Below are 14309 nucleotides of genomic sequence, written 5' to 3'. Positions count from 1 at the left end.
TGCTTCTGCATCAATGGTAACTGACACATATCATTTTGGGGGCTGAACTCACAAAGCGCTTGCATCAATAAATAAAATCATGTGATTAATGTAAAATAATGGGAATGTAGAATTGGAGAACAGAAAGAAATGGAAGACATTATAATGATTTAAAATAAAATGAATAATAATTGGACAATACTAACAGGATCATTTTTGAAGAAAACCAAAGAAGTGCGAGTGAGGATAAACCAACGCTTCTTCCAAGACTTCCAACCTATTCCTGCATGCAGAAGTTCAACATTAACTTTGAGCATATCGTAAGAGAAAAAAAATAATGAAAAACCATGTGAGTAACATTCAAGGAATCTCCCTCCCCCTGTATTATATGCTTCTGTAAAAGAATAGTAAAAAATATATTAGGTACGAAGGAAGCGCAACATCCAATGCACAAGGCTCCCATGCGATTTTCATAGGTATTTCTGAAATAAATTATTTACCAAAAATGCATCAACAATCCTCAGACAAATGACAATTGATTCCAAATCATCAATATGACTACTAGGGGTGTACAAAAATTACCGAAAAACCGAAACCAGACCGAAACACATTTCGGTTCGGTTTTTCGGTTTGCGGTTTCGGTTTCGAAATATAAAAAATTTTGGTTTCGGTTTTGGACCAAAACCAAACCGAAAAATTGAAAACCGAATTAATAAATAATAATTGTATAATTTTATATAATACTGATCATTATAGATGCTGCCTGTTGGATCGCCAGTCACCGGCCAGAAACCACCTCCGAATCCACCATGGCTACCAAAGTCGGAATAGTTAAAGTGTGGTCTCTTCGTCTTCATCTTCAAGTGCTTATGGTAGTTCTTCTAGGTTTAATCGTCAATCTCCATCTTCGATCTGGAATGGACTATAACCAGTCCCGAAGCTGTATGCATCCTCAGATCTGGGTAATCAGCATTCAACACCAATTTTTCTTTCCAAGCTTGACGCCATTTGGGCCTTCAAATCTGCCGCCAACATGTTTGACAACTCCAACTCCATGAACTCCGGCAAGATAGCCTCGCCAAACAATCTAGCCTGCAGCCTTTCCCGGTGGGCGGCGACCTTCTCATGCAGAAAACCAGAGAGAAGAATTTAAGACGCAGGAACCACAAGATGCTAGCCGTCCCTGCGTCCCACATTGGTTGGAAATGGGAAGAAAACAAGTATCCCCACCTTATATATTTTATTTGGATCCTACTTTTGGCATGTCTCATGTTTTTGGTTTTGCAATTAATGCCTTGGCCCAGTTGTTATATAATGGGCTGTGGCCTATTGATGCAGCCCAACTTGGGCTCAAGTAATGTTATTGTTGTTTGATAGTTCAAAATTCAGTAAAACCGAAAATAACCAAACCGAACCGCAAAGTTCACGGTTTGGTTTGTTCATAAACCGACGATATACGGTTTGGTTTCGGTTCAATCATTTTGAAAACCTAGGAGTTCGGTTCGGTTGGCGGTTTTGGCAAAAACCGAACCGAACCGAACCGTGTACACCCCTAATGACCACAAAGGGCATAATTTCCAACAAGAGCAATCTTCTCTTATTTGATATTTAGACTTTGTTAAACAACCACTTCACCTAAAAGCTTTGGCAGTTCGGATGTGCCAACTGCATATCAACATATTAAACACTTGCTCTCGCATTCAACGAGCTCAAATATGATCAGATTTATAAGTAAGCGTCTCTTGTAAAATATAAGCAGCACCAAATCCTTATAGAGCCCAAATCTCCATTTCTCCTACTCGTTGCCCCCCCTACTTAGCCCTTCCTCTAAGGGGTTTTTGTGTAATAATTGCGTAATGTCCACCGGAATTCCTCTAAGGGGTTTTTATCATCAACTTGATGAATTAATTTCAAGATATAAGGCACAACAAAACAAAGCACACTATAACAGAGACAACAGGTGAAAATGCAGCTAAAAAGACTAGAACCCAAGACCTCCTATAACCATAGCTCTAACACCATGTTAGCCAACCAGTCAACCACATTACATAAAAGCTTAAGTTTATAGGATGTGGGCCAACAATGTAGATATCAAGCTATTCAACATATTTTCCCAACTTCTAAATGCTTCATGAACATCCTCAAATCTTTCAAAGAATTAACACCATATATGTGCCGTGTCATAAATAAGAAACTGATACATCTCCTACAAACAAGCCGTTGCACTTGACACATGTAATTTAAAGATTTCTATATATGAGACAATCCAATTTTAAAACCTCATTGAGTGCTCCCTTCAAAAATGAAGTCGTAAATTTATAATACGTGGAACAACTGAAAAAAAAAATAATTCTAAAGAAAAGCTCAAGCCTTCTAAAGCTTAACAATAAGTTATTCAAGGATCCCTTAAACCTTCTAGTCTCTCTAAAGACGTTGCTAAGCCATTCCATTACTAACCACAAGAACACGATCACCCTCAATATTAACCATAAACAAAAGGAAACAGCCAAACAAAAAGACATGATACAACACCAAAACAACCTATCCAGTCGAGAAAAATCCATCTTTGTAAATAATCCCATCTTTGCCACAATAATTTATCTCCAAAAGCTATCAATTTTTTCCCTTTGGATAGAAAAAGAATTATATTATAGAGAAAAGAGACAAAAAAATTATTACATTAAAGGAGGAAAGAGATACAAAGGAGAAATCCTCCTAGAAACTCCAAGCCCACAAGGAGGCAAGAGAAACTACCCAATATCCTCTCATGAAGTAATTGCAAAGGCAGAAAGTAGCCCTTGAAAACATAAATACTCCTCACCGAGAACAGGTAACAAACTACTTCCAAAACAACACTATTCTATGACCTATTAGCTCCTTCATCCCCAACAAAACCACATAATGAAGCAAACAAAAATGCCTTCAAATCCAGGCAGAACTATTCTTTCTTTCTAATCATTGACATTGTCTGCTGAGCAAAATTGGATTTATGCCTCCCATGGGCCAAGTGCCCAATCCAGGCTAATCATTGACATTAACCACGCAACTCATGAATGACTGTTGATAAATTTGGATTACAAATCAAACAATTCTAAGGCGATCATCACAATCGGAGAGCAAGGAGCATCTACCTTGGAGATATTTATTGGAGACCTTTTATGTCCTTTGTTTCCCTTTTCCTCATGATGTTGAACAAGAATCCAAACAATGGGTACACCCTTGCTGAAGATGAATTAAGAAGAATTGGATCAAGGGATTGCAGGCTCTTAAACCCAAATTTGTTTAGCTAATTAGTAGTTACTATAGTAGGCTTATATGTATTTGGGATTAATTGCAGTATGTGTGTTCTAGGGGTCCATTTGTAATTTATTGTATCTTTAGGGGTATATGTGTAATTCTAGTAATTTAGGTTTTCATTTAAAATAGGGTGTAAAAAGCCATGTGAGAGTTAACTAACTTTGTTGAATTTGAATTGAAGTGAATGTGTGAGTTTTCGCCCACCTGTATAATCTTGTTTTTCCTCCTCTTCCTTCTTCCTTTTTCTTCTTCCCCCCTTGTCTCCCTATTCGCCCCTGGGCAGCACCTTTAATGTTGTTCTGTTCATGGCCCTTCTCTCTTCCATCTCACCCAAAATCTCCCCCAGCAGTAATTCCTCATCCTAGCTGCTGCCACTTTGTTTTTGTATCAGCGCCCAACCACGATCACCATTCTTCCGCTTTCAATCCCTATTTTCCGCCTATCGCTTCTTCTTCCTCTATTTTCTGTTAAATTCCAGCCTCCTTTTTTCCCCTCTGCAGTGATAAAACTTCGGCAGAATCCCCAACTTCTCTTCTCCATTTTTATCTTCTTCCTTTCCTCCTCTTTCTCCTTCCCTCTCCCTATTTGAGTCTACAGTTACCATGTTCATCAGCGGAAATAAATAAATATATAAAACCATTTGCCAATTAGCCCCTTTCCCAAAATTCATCACCATCTGACAAGGCATGTGACTCCATGCGCCAGAGAAAGAGTCCCCAACTGTTGGCTCTTCAAATCATTAATTTCCTGTATTTTTCCCATCACACCACTACCGCCCCTGAATCACCCTCTGATCTACCTTCACCACAATTGTCATCACAAAAAAATCACTGCTGGAGATTCAAGCAACTCATACACTGCCACCAACAAAATCAGACCAAATTGCTGCAATGTGTAAGTTGTTGATGAGAGCTTGTTTAATTTCCATGAGTCTACAATAAAGGTGAATTTGAAGGTAGTTCTTGAAAATTTGAGAGCTAAGTTTTGCAGAATAGACTGAGAATTATGGGCAAATTGTGTTAAGGGCATTCGATGATATATAGCAGGGTGTGCGTGTTCAGCAACATGGCAACAAATTATTGGAAAAAGGAATGCCTTTGGTGATACTTCAGGCCCAATATCAAGCCATTCCATACCTTTCTCAAGTGTGGAGAAAGTGTTCCAAAAATTTCCATCAATGGAAGGTGCCTGTGAATGTAGTTTCTAAAAATGGTATTATTCGTATGCAATTTCATAACCTCACCCACAACCTTATAAGATATGTTGGGTAGATAACACTACTTTACATTTTGACAAAAGGTCTTTGGCTCCTATCCAAATGGATGATTATTTTGATAATTTTGCATGTGACATCATACATATGGATATTGGCCCTTTACAACTTGGTTCTCCTTGGTTAGATGATTTGAGTGTGACTCAAGGGACTCATCAAGGTCAAATGCAAGGAAGGTAAAGTGACAAAGAAACAATGCAAGGTAGGACTACAATAGCTGATATCCCTTTTGAGTACATGAGTAGCCTAGAGAGACACATTTTACAAAATGAGGATCCAACTTATACACATAGAATTTACGAGGAGGTAAAGAGAATAAATGAGCATATGGGAAGAGAACAAAGTAGGAATTTTACCACTAAGAATGAGGATGGAATCCTCTCTTGAGTGAGAGGGCAGGCAGCAAGTAAAACATCACTCCAAAACACTTTAGGAACATTCATCTAACAAAGTAGGGTATGAATAATTTCGAGGATATATCTATTTTTCCTCTCTACAGGTCATTTTGTTGTGGAGAATGGAGACAAGATGACCGATGGACAACATTAGGCTTAGAATATAGCTAGTGAATTGGGTAATACTCCTTAGCATCATCACTACGAAGTATCCGATCAGGCAAACCAAATTGAGTCTTTATTTCAAAACAGAAGGCACAAAAATTATGAAACAACTCCTACATCAAATAAAGCCAAGTCATCATTGGATAATCAACAAAAAAAAGTTAAAAAGTATCGAAAACCCAACTCTGATGCTACTCAACAAAGAACCCAAACATCATAAAGGACTAACATGAAAGGGCTTTCTCCCCTTTTATTGACTTGGGAATCAAACCAAACATGATGGTGCTTTCCATTCACACTCAAGACTAGACACAGAACTCAACATAGGAACTAGTGTTCTTAACTTTTCTAATGAAAAATGAGCAAGGCTACAATGGATTTGGAGTGGTGTAGAAGCAGCAGTGCATACAATAATAGGAGATAGTGACTCAAAGTGGTACAGTCCACCACCTTAAAGTCCTCCACCAAACGTGTTCCTCATCTTCAAATCCAACAACAACAAAATTAGGAAAGAATGTCACTTAACAATTCATGGATTTCGTAATCTTGCTTATTGACATAAGATTTGAAAGCGCAACTTGGGTGTATAAAAAATAGAAGAAATAGAAATAGAGGAAGTAGAATACTGAAGGTGGAAAATAAATTAGTTTTACAAGTCATACGATCAATAGCGGCTAGATCTATAATCCAAGGTCTAGTGCAAGAAACACTAGACAATGTACAAGCTATAGGGTTACCATCTGAGTAAGAGATGCAATAAAAAGAGAAGCTTGCTAAGACGCTAGAAACTGCTGGAACTTGGAATAATCTTCCTATATCACACAGTACCAATACAAGCCCAGAGTGAGGAATCTTTGGTGGCTGCATTGGCAATGTGTGGTGGTTTACTATGAAGATCCCAACACTAGACGATTGAGTGACCCCCTCAACCATAATGAGTGCACTTGCAAGGGGAACCGCATCCATCCCTTCCACCACAACCGCCCAAACCACTCCAAGAACTTCTATGATTGCTTGGTGAAAAACCAGATTCAACTTGTGTAACAAAACAATCAGTTGAAACATCAGAAGTAGGGCTAAAAAATGTGTATTAGAGTCACTAGACTGCCTCAAACTTGGGCTTCAAACCACTAGGATACGAATAACTACCTGCTTCCTCTGCTTTTGCACCTCACGGATATCAACAGTTATGGCTTAAGTTCCTCCCGATGCTTTTCATCTCTGCAAAGTACTTTGCAACACTAATGTCTCCCCAATTTTAACTAAATACTCCAAGGATAGATCATATATTAGTGTTATGTTACTAATATAAGAGCTTCACGTAATCCCAAATCTCCTTGCATCCATTCACATGTGCCTGTGCAATATGGGGTTCCATTGAGTTTGAATCCACACATTTTTTTCATAACTAGGCCCCGACTGAAATAAGTGTTTGGACTTACCTAAGCCTAACAAATAGATCTTGACAGCCTTAGACCATTGCACATAACTCACTCCATTTAATTCCTCAGTTGTTATCTACAGCAATGATGAAGGAAACATACTCTTAGGAATTAGGGACTCCATCACAATACTCACCAGCTAGACCAACAATAAACAAGGTTAACGACTGGAACAACCAAGACAACCACAAACAAGGTGGATGCACAAATGAGTCACAAAAAAACCAGGCTGCCACAGCCACAAGAAACCAACACACAGCCCTAACAATACCCAACAATCATTAACAAAGCGCTACAAGTGAACAACAAGGTTGGATCTTTGAACAAGATACATGACCAACAACTTGAATGTTATGATGTATGGAAATGTTCAAGACATTATGGAAGAAATCAAAGCAAAAAGTTTGCTCAAAACACTCACACATGTCAATGTGTGAAATCAGAGATGCCGGCTTTCAGCTGCCATGTGGCTATGCATGAGGGCTGCTGTGGAAATTTGCAAGGTAGCAGATTGGCAGGTTCTGTGGCTTGTTATGGGGTCAATTTTGCAAAAAAAATGAAGGGTTTCATCAGATTCTGAAAGGACAGCAGGATCCAGGATTTTCTCGTGACTACAGTGTTTTCTGGCAACTCCTGGACTTGCTTTGAGTCTTCGATGCTGCATATGATCCTTCTACAGCAGCAGGTTTGTGTAGGATTATGAGGTTTAGGGGTTGGCCTGGTGGCGGATATGCACTTGGAGTTTAGATCAAATCTTACTCTGATACCATTTTGATGTATTTGCTAAATTGGAAGACCTAATCACAATGATAGGCCTCTCCCTCTATTTATAATGTATATCAAGTACAGGACAATGACCACAATACCCTTACTAACTCGCGCCTACTAACATAGCAATAATACATGCTAAATGACCAAAATAACCAGTAACAGGCTCATTAACTTCTTTGTGATGATTAGAATTTTGGACTTGGCCAGGGAGCCCATTAAGATCTAAACAGCTATGAGTTCCAAGAGATCTCTGGCTTTTTTCCAAATTGGACTGGAAATTGGGCCAAATCACAACTAAGGACATTTGGACTTATGGTTCATTTAATTAATTAGCCTGGGTCCTCAAATCCAGGAGTACCCAAAATCCAGCCCAAGTCTATCTTGATGGTCAGGCACCCCAGCCGACTCCATCCCACTTTCACCACACTCCCATCACCCAACAAAACCCTAGCCTCCTCTGACAGAGCCATAGTCCCATTACGCAATGTCCCACCAACGAACAATCAAACTGCTGCTGCACCAGCATCTAATACTGCACCTGCATCTGCTGCTTCGCTGCTGCTGCTGCATTCCTTGTTGCTATCATGCAACTACATTTATCCCCACAGACACCACCTGGCTCCAAGAACATCTGCCCCCCGGTAAAGTTTTACAAGCATCATCCTTTCACTTGGGAAAACCCTAACTGCTGTACAGAGTTCTTGCATGAATTCTCCTCATCCATTGCCTTTTGGTTCTCCAGGAACAAACAGCAAAAAACATCGTCCCTTCCATCCCAGCCCTAAGTCCAAGGGCTACCCAAGTATTGTCAGTCGAATGACCAACCAATACCTAACACTACTAAACCTAATGCTTCGAGAACTCCTTCCCAGCCTGCAAAAAATTTGAAGTCAGAACATCGGGGAAAACATTTCGCTGCTTCCACAGAATGCCTCGCCCATCGATTCGCTTTGGATGACACTCGAGAACATACATAAAATCTCCCTTACCCACTTTATCCAGTGTCAGATTGATTTCCATTCAATCTGAATAGACAGCAATCCCCTCCAAGTTCATGGCTTTTTACTTTTGATCCTCCAACATTTCAAAATTTGAGGCCGAATATTTTCCAAATGGGAGGATTTGATGTAGAACAAGAAACCAGACCATAGTTAAACCCTTGTTGGAGACTAATTCAGAAAAATTGAGTAAGGCATGGTTGGGTCCTAAACCCAAACATGTTCAATTAATTTGTAGCTTATTAAGTGAGCCATGTTTAATTTGTACAAGGCTTGTGTGTGCATTGTACTTGGGATTGGTTCGTAATATGTATTCCTCAGGGATCTATTTGTAATTTCTTGTACACATAGGGGTTTATGTGTAATTCTTATAAATTATAAATACAGTGTCAAATCCACATAAGAGTTCGTTTTTTTCTCATTGACTTTGAATTAAATTGAACGTATGAGATTTTTCCCCCACCTGTATCTTCTTCTTACCCTTCTTCCTTCTTCCTTCTTCCTTCCTCTCATCGTTCCCCTCTCCTCTCCCTATTCTCCCCCAGGCAGTTCCTTTACTGCTGTTCTGTTCATTACCCTTCTCTCATACATCTCTCTCAAATTCTCTCTTGGCAGTAACTCCTCATCCTTGCTGCCATCACCTGATCTATCAGAGTCTTCTAGCGTTCGCCTTTGTTTCCTTCTCCTTATAGAAGAGATTATACCTTCCCCATTCTTGTGTTTACCCTTATTTCTAACAAATACATGCACAACACATGCATAAATTCCCAAAATCCACACACATACACAAGTGCATGTATATACAAACAGATATATATATATATATATATATATATATATATATATATACATACACACATGTTAGTGTGTATCTATATCTATGTAAACATATAAGGGCATCTCGGTGCACAAGGCTCCCGCATATGCAGGGTCTGGGGAAGGGGCAGGCCACAATGTACACATATGCATGCATATATTCATGCGCCATGTATTTATATATATATATACTAAAATTCAATTAATATCAATCACTTTGAGAATACGCAGCAGTAATTAGCAATGTTTTGGAGAGTTATAAGCATGATAACTAAAGAACATTTTGGTTCACATCAACCCTTGCGCGTAGTGAATCTTGCAGCATATATGCCATATAATACACTCCACACATTGCTGACAACATGCAAAGCATATGCATGAATCTACAGGTAAGATTTGAATGAAGCAACAGCCCACTGAAAGATAAATGAGATTAATAAATACAAGAGCAGATCTTTAAAATACAGATTGAAGTGCAATCATTATCATGAACAGACCACACAGACAAATAAGCCACATGTCCAAAACTCACAGGATAAGCAACATGACAAAAAAAAAATTGAAACTCAAATGAGAAGGGAAAACTCAGGCAAGGAAAAAATTACTAATAGGGTAAAAAAAAAACAGACTAACCTTTTGAAGATATGAAAAGTGGCCCGCTCTTGAAAACCTGTCAAATTCTCCCGTTAGTTAGGGGAAAAAAAAACCAACCCACCTGCCTAATATTGTCTGAAACTAATTTATGTGCTCAGCATTAAAAACACTTGAAAAACCAGAACAAACACAGAACAGGAGAAAAAATAAAAACAAATGTCTATATGCGCAGAAAGGGTGAATGCACAGAGAACTGAGAACACATCAAAGTATATACAAGAACATATTTTGTTTATACTTCTTATGGCTTACGAGAGCAGCAAAATATTGCCCAAGCTACCCAAAAAAATCTAATTATTCAAAAGACATGGTCTATAACCATTTCTAGACTTTTTTCATGCCTGTGGCCCCAGGAATTTCTTCACTTGCAATCAATATATTGATAGGCACAAGGTAAAATAGAGTTTATACGAAATACACAAGAATGGGTGGCATTCAAGAGGGAGTTGCAGTGCCACTCCTGCGAGTCCTTGGAAGTTTGTTTCCCAGGTTGCTTGCCTTTTCTTTCCTCTCACAAGTTTAAAAACAAGAATTGGGGATAAGATCTACTTCAGTGAAGATGTTTGGGGGTTGACGAGAGTCATCGTTGGACCTGTTGGGGCTGCACTCGTTTAGACTTTCTTCTATTCACAATGCACTAATTTCAGCTTTCTATTTTTTTGAGGGGGGCTCTTTCTCACGGAAGTCCCATTTTCCTGGATTGTCAAGAAAAGAGGGGTTGATGAGTTACTTTGCTTACTGAGCATGCTGGATTCTTTCTTGCCAAATTCGCAGAGGGATACAAGGCTTTGGATTGGGGATATTTCAGGGTATTTCTCAATGATGTCTTTCTTTTCCAATCTCGCAAAATCCACAAATCCAAGCCCTGTCCTTTTACATAAAGTTTTTTGGAAAGCAAAGATTCCATTTAATATCCAGGCTTTCATTTGGACTCTATTTCTCAACAAGATCTACACAAATTATGTATTACAGATAAGGAGGCCTCACAAAGCCCTTTGCCCAGATATTTGTATGATGTGCTGTAAGTCTAATGAGACTATCAACCATATTTCATTCATTGTAAGGTAGCAAGATACATGTTGAACAATTTGTCTTTGTATTCCGGTCAGGATTGGGCGGCTTCAGAGTCCAGATACCCATTCAGGACTTTCTTGGATGGTCAAGTTCTAGGGTTTTGGGAAGAAAAAGAGAGGAAGGATCTTTAGGGACTACTATTTTTACATTTATTTTGTTGCTTTGGATTGATAGAAAAATGCTAGAATTTTTAAAATCAGAAGACTTCACCAAGTTTGCTATGGTAGAAAGTTATTTTTCTTGCTTCTTTTTGGGCACACAATTTTGGGGTTTCGGGGGGCTCACTGTCCCAACTTCAAAGCGACTGGAAGGCAGCTTTAATGTAATTTCTTAGTATCTATTTCTTTTTTGAGCATTCTTTCTAGGAGGATTTCTTATCTTCGTATCATTGTAATTAGTTCTTCTCTTCAATAGATTTGTTTTGTTATCAAAAAAAATACTGATATTTAGATCAAGCAAGAGTATGTTCACCCATCCCCAACAATTTAAAATGGACACATTGCATTTTCCTCTAACTTGAAAATCATTAAGAAAATAGAGTACTGCTCAATTTGATACCATGGGATCATTTTGAGGTTCTCCTAAAATGAGATCATTCAAATTCCACAGGACATCCAAAACCAATGGGGTATGAATCCGCATGATCTGCACCACAGGAATCATGGTCACCTGTTCAAACACAACCCCATCCCCTCCCGCCAAGACATTCTCTATCTCAATCAAGGCTATTAACTTACCTACTAAGAAAAATCCATAGGACATTCAAATGCACCTAAAAGTTTGAAGACTTCAACTGATTTACGCAAAATTTGACCATGATGAATAAGCAACAAGTGTAATTTTGATAGAAATAAGTAAAGCATGCTTGAAGATTTAAGTCCTATATTCTATGATTTATGCAAATTAAATATTAAAAATAATTATACAATACTTTGTACAGCAAAGATCACTCTTTAATCCTTAAGACCGACAATGCTAATTCTTGTTTTAGTTCTTAGTAAATTGTTGGCCCACAACCTAACAACTTAAGCTTTTAGATGAAGTGGTAATCTAACATGGTATCAGAGCTTTGTTTGCGGAAAGCCAGGAGGTCCTAAGTCCTAGCCTTGTTGCCCACATTTATAGTTTGTTTATATCTCCACATGCAATCAGGCTGCACATAGGGGGGAGTGTTAAGACTTGATATGCATTGTTGGCCCGCAACCAAACAACTTAAGATTTAAGGTAGAGTGGGAATCTGACAGTTCTTAACTGAGGTATCACTTTCAGTGTCACAAGACGTTCCTGATTCATGTCACAATTCTACGCTTACTTATGTAACTTTGACCATCTTTGGACATGACCTCAAGTTACTATGACCAATGTTTTAAAAGGCACTCCTCAAAATGGGCATAAGCTTTAGTGAATTTGGTGGGCAGATTTTAGCCTGAGCCCTGAAGCGTATCAGTGTATGCTTAATGGGTACATATTTCCATACAGTAAACAATTTTTCTTTCTTTGCTGAGCTACATTAAATAAAATAAACCAACATTAAAAACTAAAAAGTATGAAACCATAATTGAAAACAAAAAAAAAGCATTAACCAACTGCTAAAACTAAAAGCATTAACCAACTGTTAAAACCTAAAAAACCTTCAAGGTCCAAGGAACCTTTTAGTTTGACAAAACAACCAATTGCAGCACCAAAAAAAATCCCCAATGATAGAGCAAATCTCCAGCAACTTCTGTTTCTGATATATTATTTCGGACTTTCCTTTGTTTAGCCACCAATACATAAAAAAGAAACAAATATCTAGTAGTCAATCAATCAGCAATTTTTTTTAACACGTCACTTTCTTAATCTTCAATATTTAGGATAAATTTTCATTTCTAAATTTGTTTGAGAAAGAGAAAAATAAATGCATGGAAACTCACTATTTTCAATTAAAGAAGAAATTTATAAAGAAAGAGGAAATGGTAATACAAGATCAAGGATAAGATATCCTCCTAAAAAGGAAAACAAAACGGAAGCAACAAAATAATGGAGCAATAACCCCCAATGTGAAAACTCCTCCTTTAAAACTCTGCAAGTTGCACCCCAACAAAGAAACCAAGGTGGTGTTTGGTATAACCTTAAAAATTATGAAAACAAGCAAAACAAGAAAAAAAATAAAATAAACTAAAAACAAAAAATTTGGCAATGCATATGGTATTATTCTCAAAACTAAAAAAAACAAAAACCTGATTGAACACACGCTTACTTTTGTCTTTGGATCAAATATCAATCAATTTCTATACCATCCTTCAACTGCCATAAATCAAACAATAAATTTGTTGTGATATGTGGCTCATATACTTAATGGGATGCATGTACAAGGAGAAGACATAGTTGAAAAATCATAGTGCTGAGGAGCAGCAGGTAAATCATCGACGGTTTGGTACCAGAACTCAAACAATTTACATTATGTCTGAAATCGTCGACGGTTTGGCCCAATCTCTCAGCAGTTTGGCTCAGGAACCTAACACAGATTTTTGAATTTTGAAAGAGGGGCGTTAAGTTGGTTGGGGTTTGGAGGGAAACCCTCCGGGAACTTTATATATATATACATTGTCCTGGGTGTTTTGTAATGTAAGAAGATCATTGTAAGTATCTTTTGACACCAAGATAGTAAAGTACTTTGCTGATTTCTCCCATGGATGTAGGCATTGCTGAACCACGTAATTCCTTGGGTTGCTTCTACTGCTTTCAAATATACTACGTGGTTGTGTTTTGTAGTTGTTCTTTCATTGTTTGCTGCATTTAATTTCCGCTATGCAAATACAATTTATACAACAAATTGGTATCAGAGCAATTGTTGTAATGGCTTCTGGTACTTCGTCTGCAAAATTTGATGATGTCAAGTTTAATGGAACCAGGAACTTCGGTTTATGGCAAAGAAGGGTGAAAGATTTGCTTGTACAGCACGGGATGGTGAAAGTCTTGTATGATGTTCAACCGGAAGGCCTGGATGAAGCAAATTGGAAGGAATTGGAGGCAAAGACGGTGGCTACTATCAGAATGTGTCTGGCAGATGACGTGCTATATCACGTCATGGAATAGGATTCTGCTACCACTGTATGGCAAAAGCTTGAAAACCGGTACATGTCTAAGTCTCTTACAAATAAACTCTTTCTTAAGCAAAGGTAATATTGGCTTAATATGGTAGAGGGTTCGGATTTGAACCAACATATCAATGCATTTAATCAAATCATAAGCGATTTAATGCGGGTTGATGTGAAATTCGAGGAAGATGACAAGGCAGTGATGCAATTGAATTCCCTACCAACGTCTCACACGTATGAGAACTTGGTTACAACTCTGATATGGGGTAAAGAAAGCCTGAATTTGGAAGAGGTGACAAGCGCATTGTTCAGTTTTCATCAAAGAAAAATGGACAGTGATGAAGTTTCACATGGTGAAGGGCTTG

At 38.1% G+C, this 14309-nt stretch overlaps 1 protein-coding gene across 6 annotated transcripts in view; it reads right to left on the bottom strand.

Moving 5' to 3' along the window:
* Nucleotides 1-14309, bottom strand: part of LOC131149033 (rho GTPase-activating protein 7) — a 115199-nt gene that overhangs the window by 85085 nt on the left and 15805 nt on the right. For all 6 annotated transcript variants that reach the window (XM_058099069.1, XM_058099074.1, XM_058099071.1 and 3 more), the window contains exons 2-3: nucleotides 9770-9806; nucleotides 186-262 (exon numbers count right to left, since the gene is read on the bottom strand). In XM_058099069.1, the coding sequence (XP_057955052.1) occupies nucleotides 186-262; nucleotides 9770-9806 (114 nt within the window). The remainder of the gene's footprint in view (nucleotides 1-185; nucleotides 263-9769; nucleotides 9807-14309) is intronic.

This window comes from Malania oleifera, chromosome 2 (assembly GCF_029873635.1).
Source record: "Malania oleifera isolate guangnan ecotype guangnan chromosome 2, ASM2987363v1, whole genome shotgun sequence".
In the NCBI taxonomy this organism is placed as follows: Eukaryota; Viridiplantae; Streptophyta; class Magnoliopsida; order Santalales; family Ximeniaceae; genus Malania; species Malania oleifera.
The sequence above is the reverse complement of the archived record's forward strand: the minus strand, read 5'-3'. Positions and strand labels throughout refer to the sequence as shown.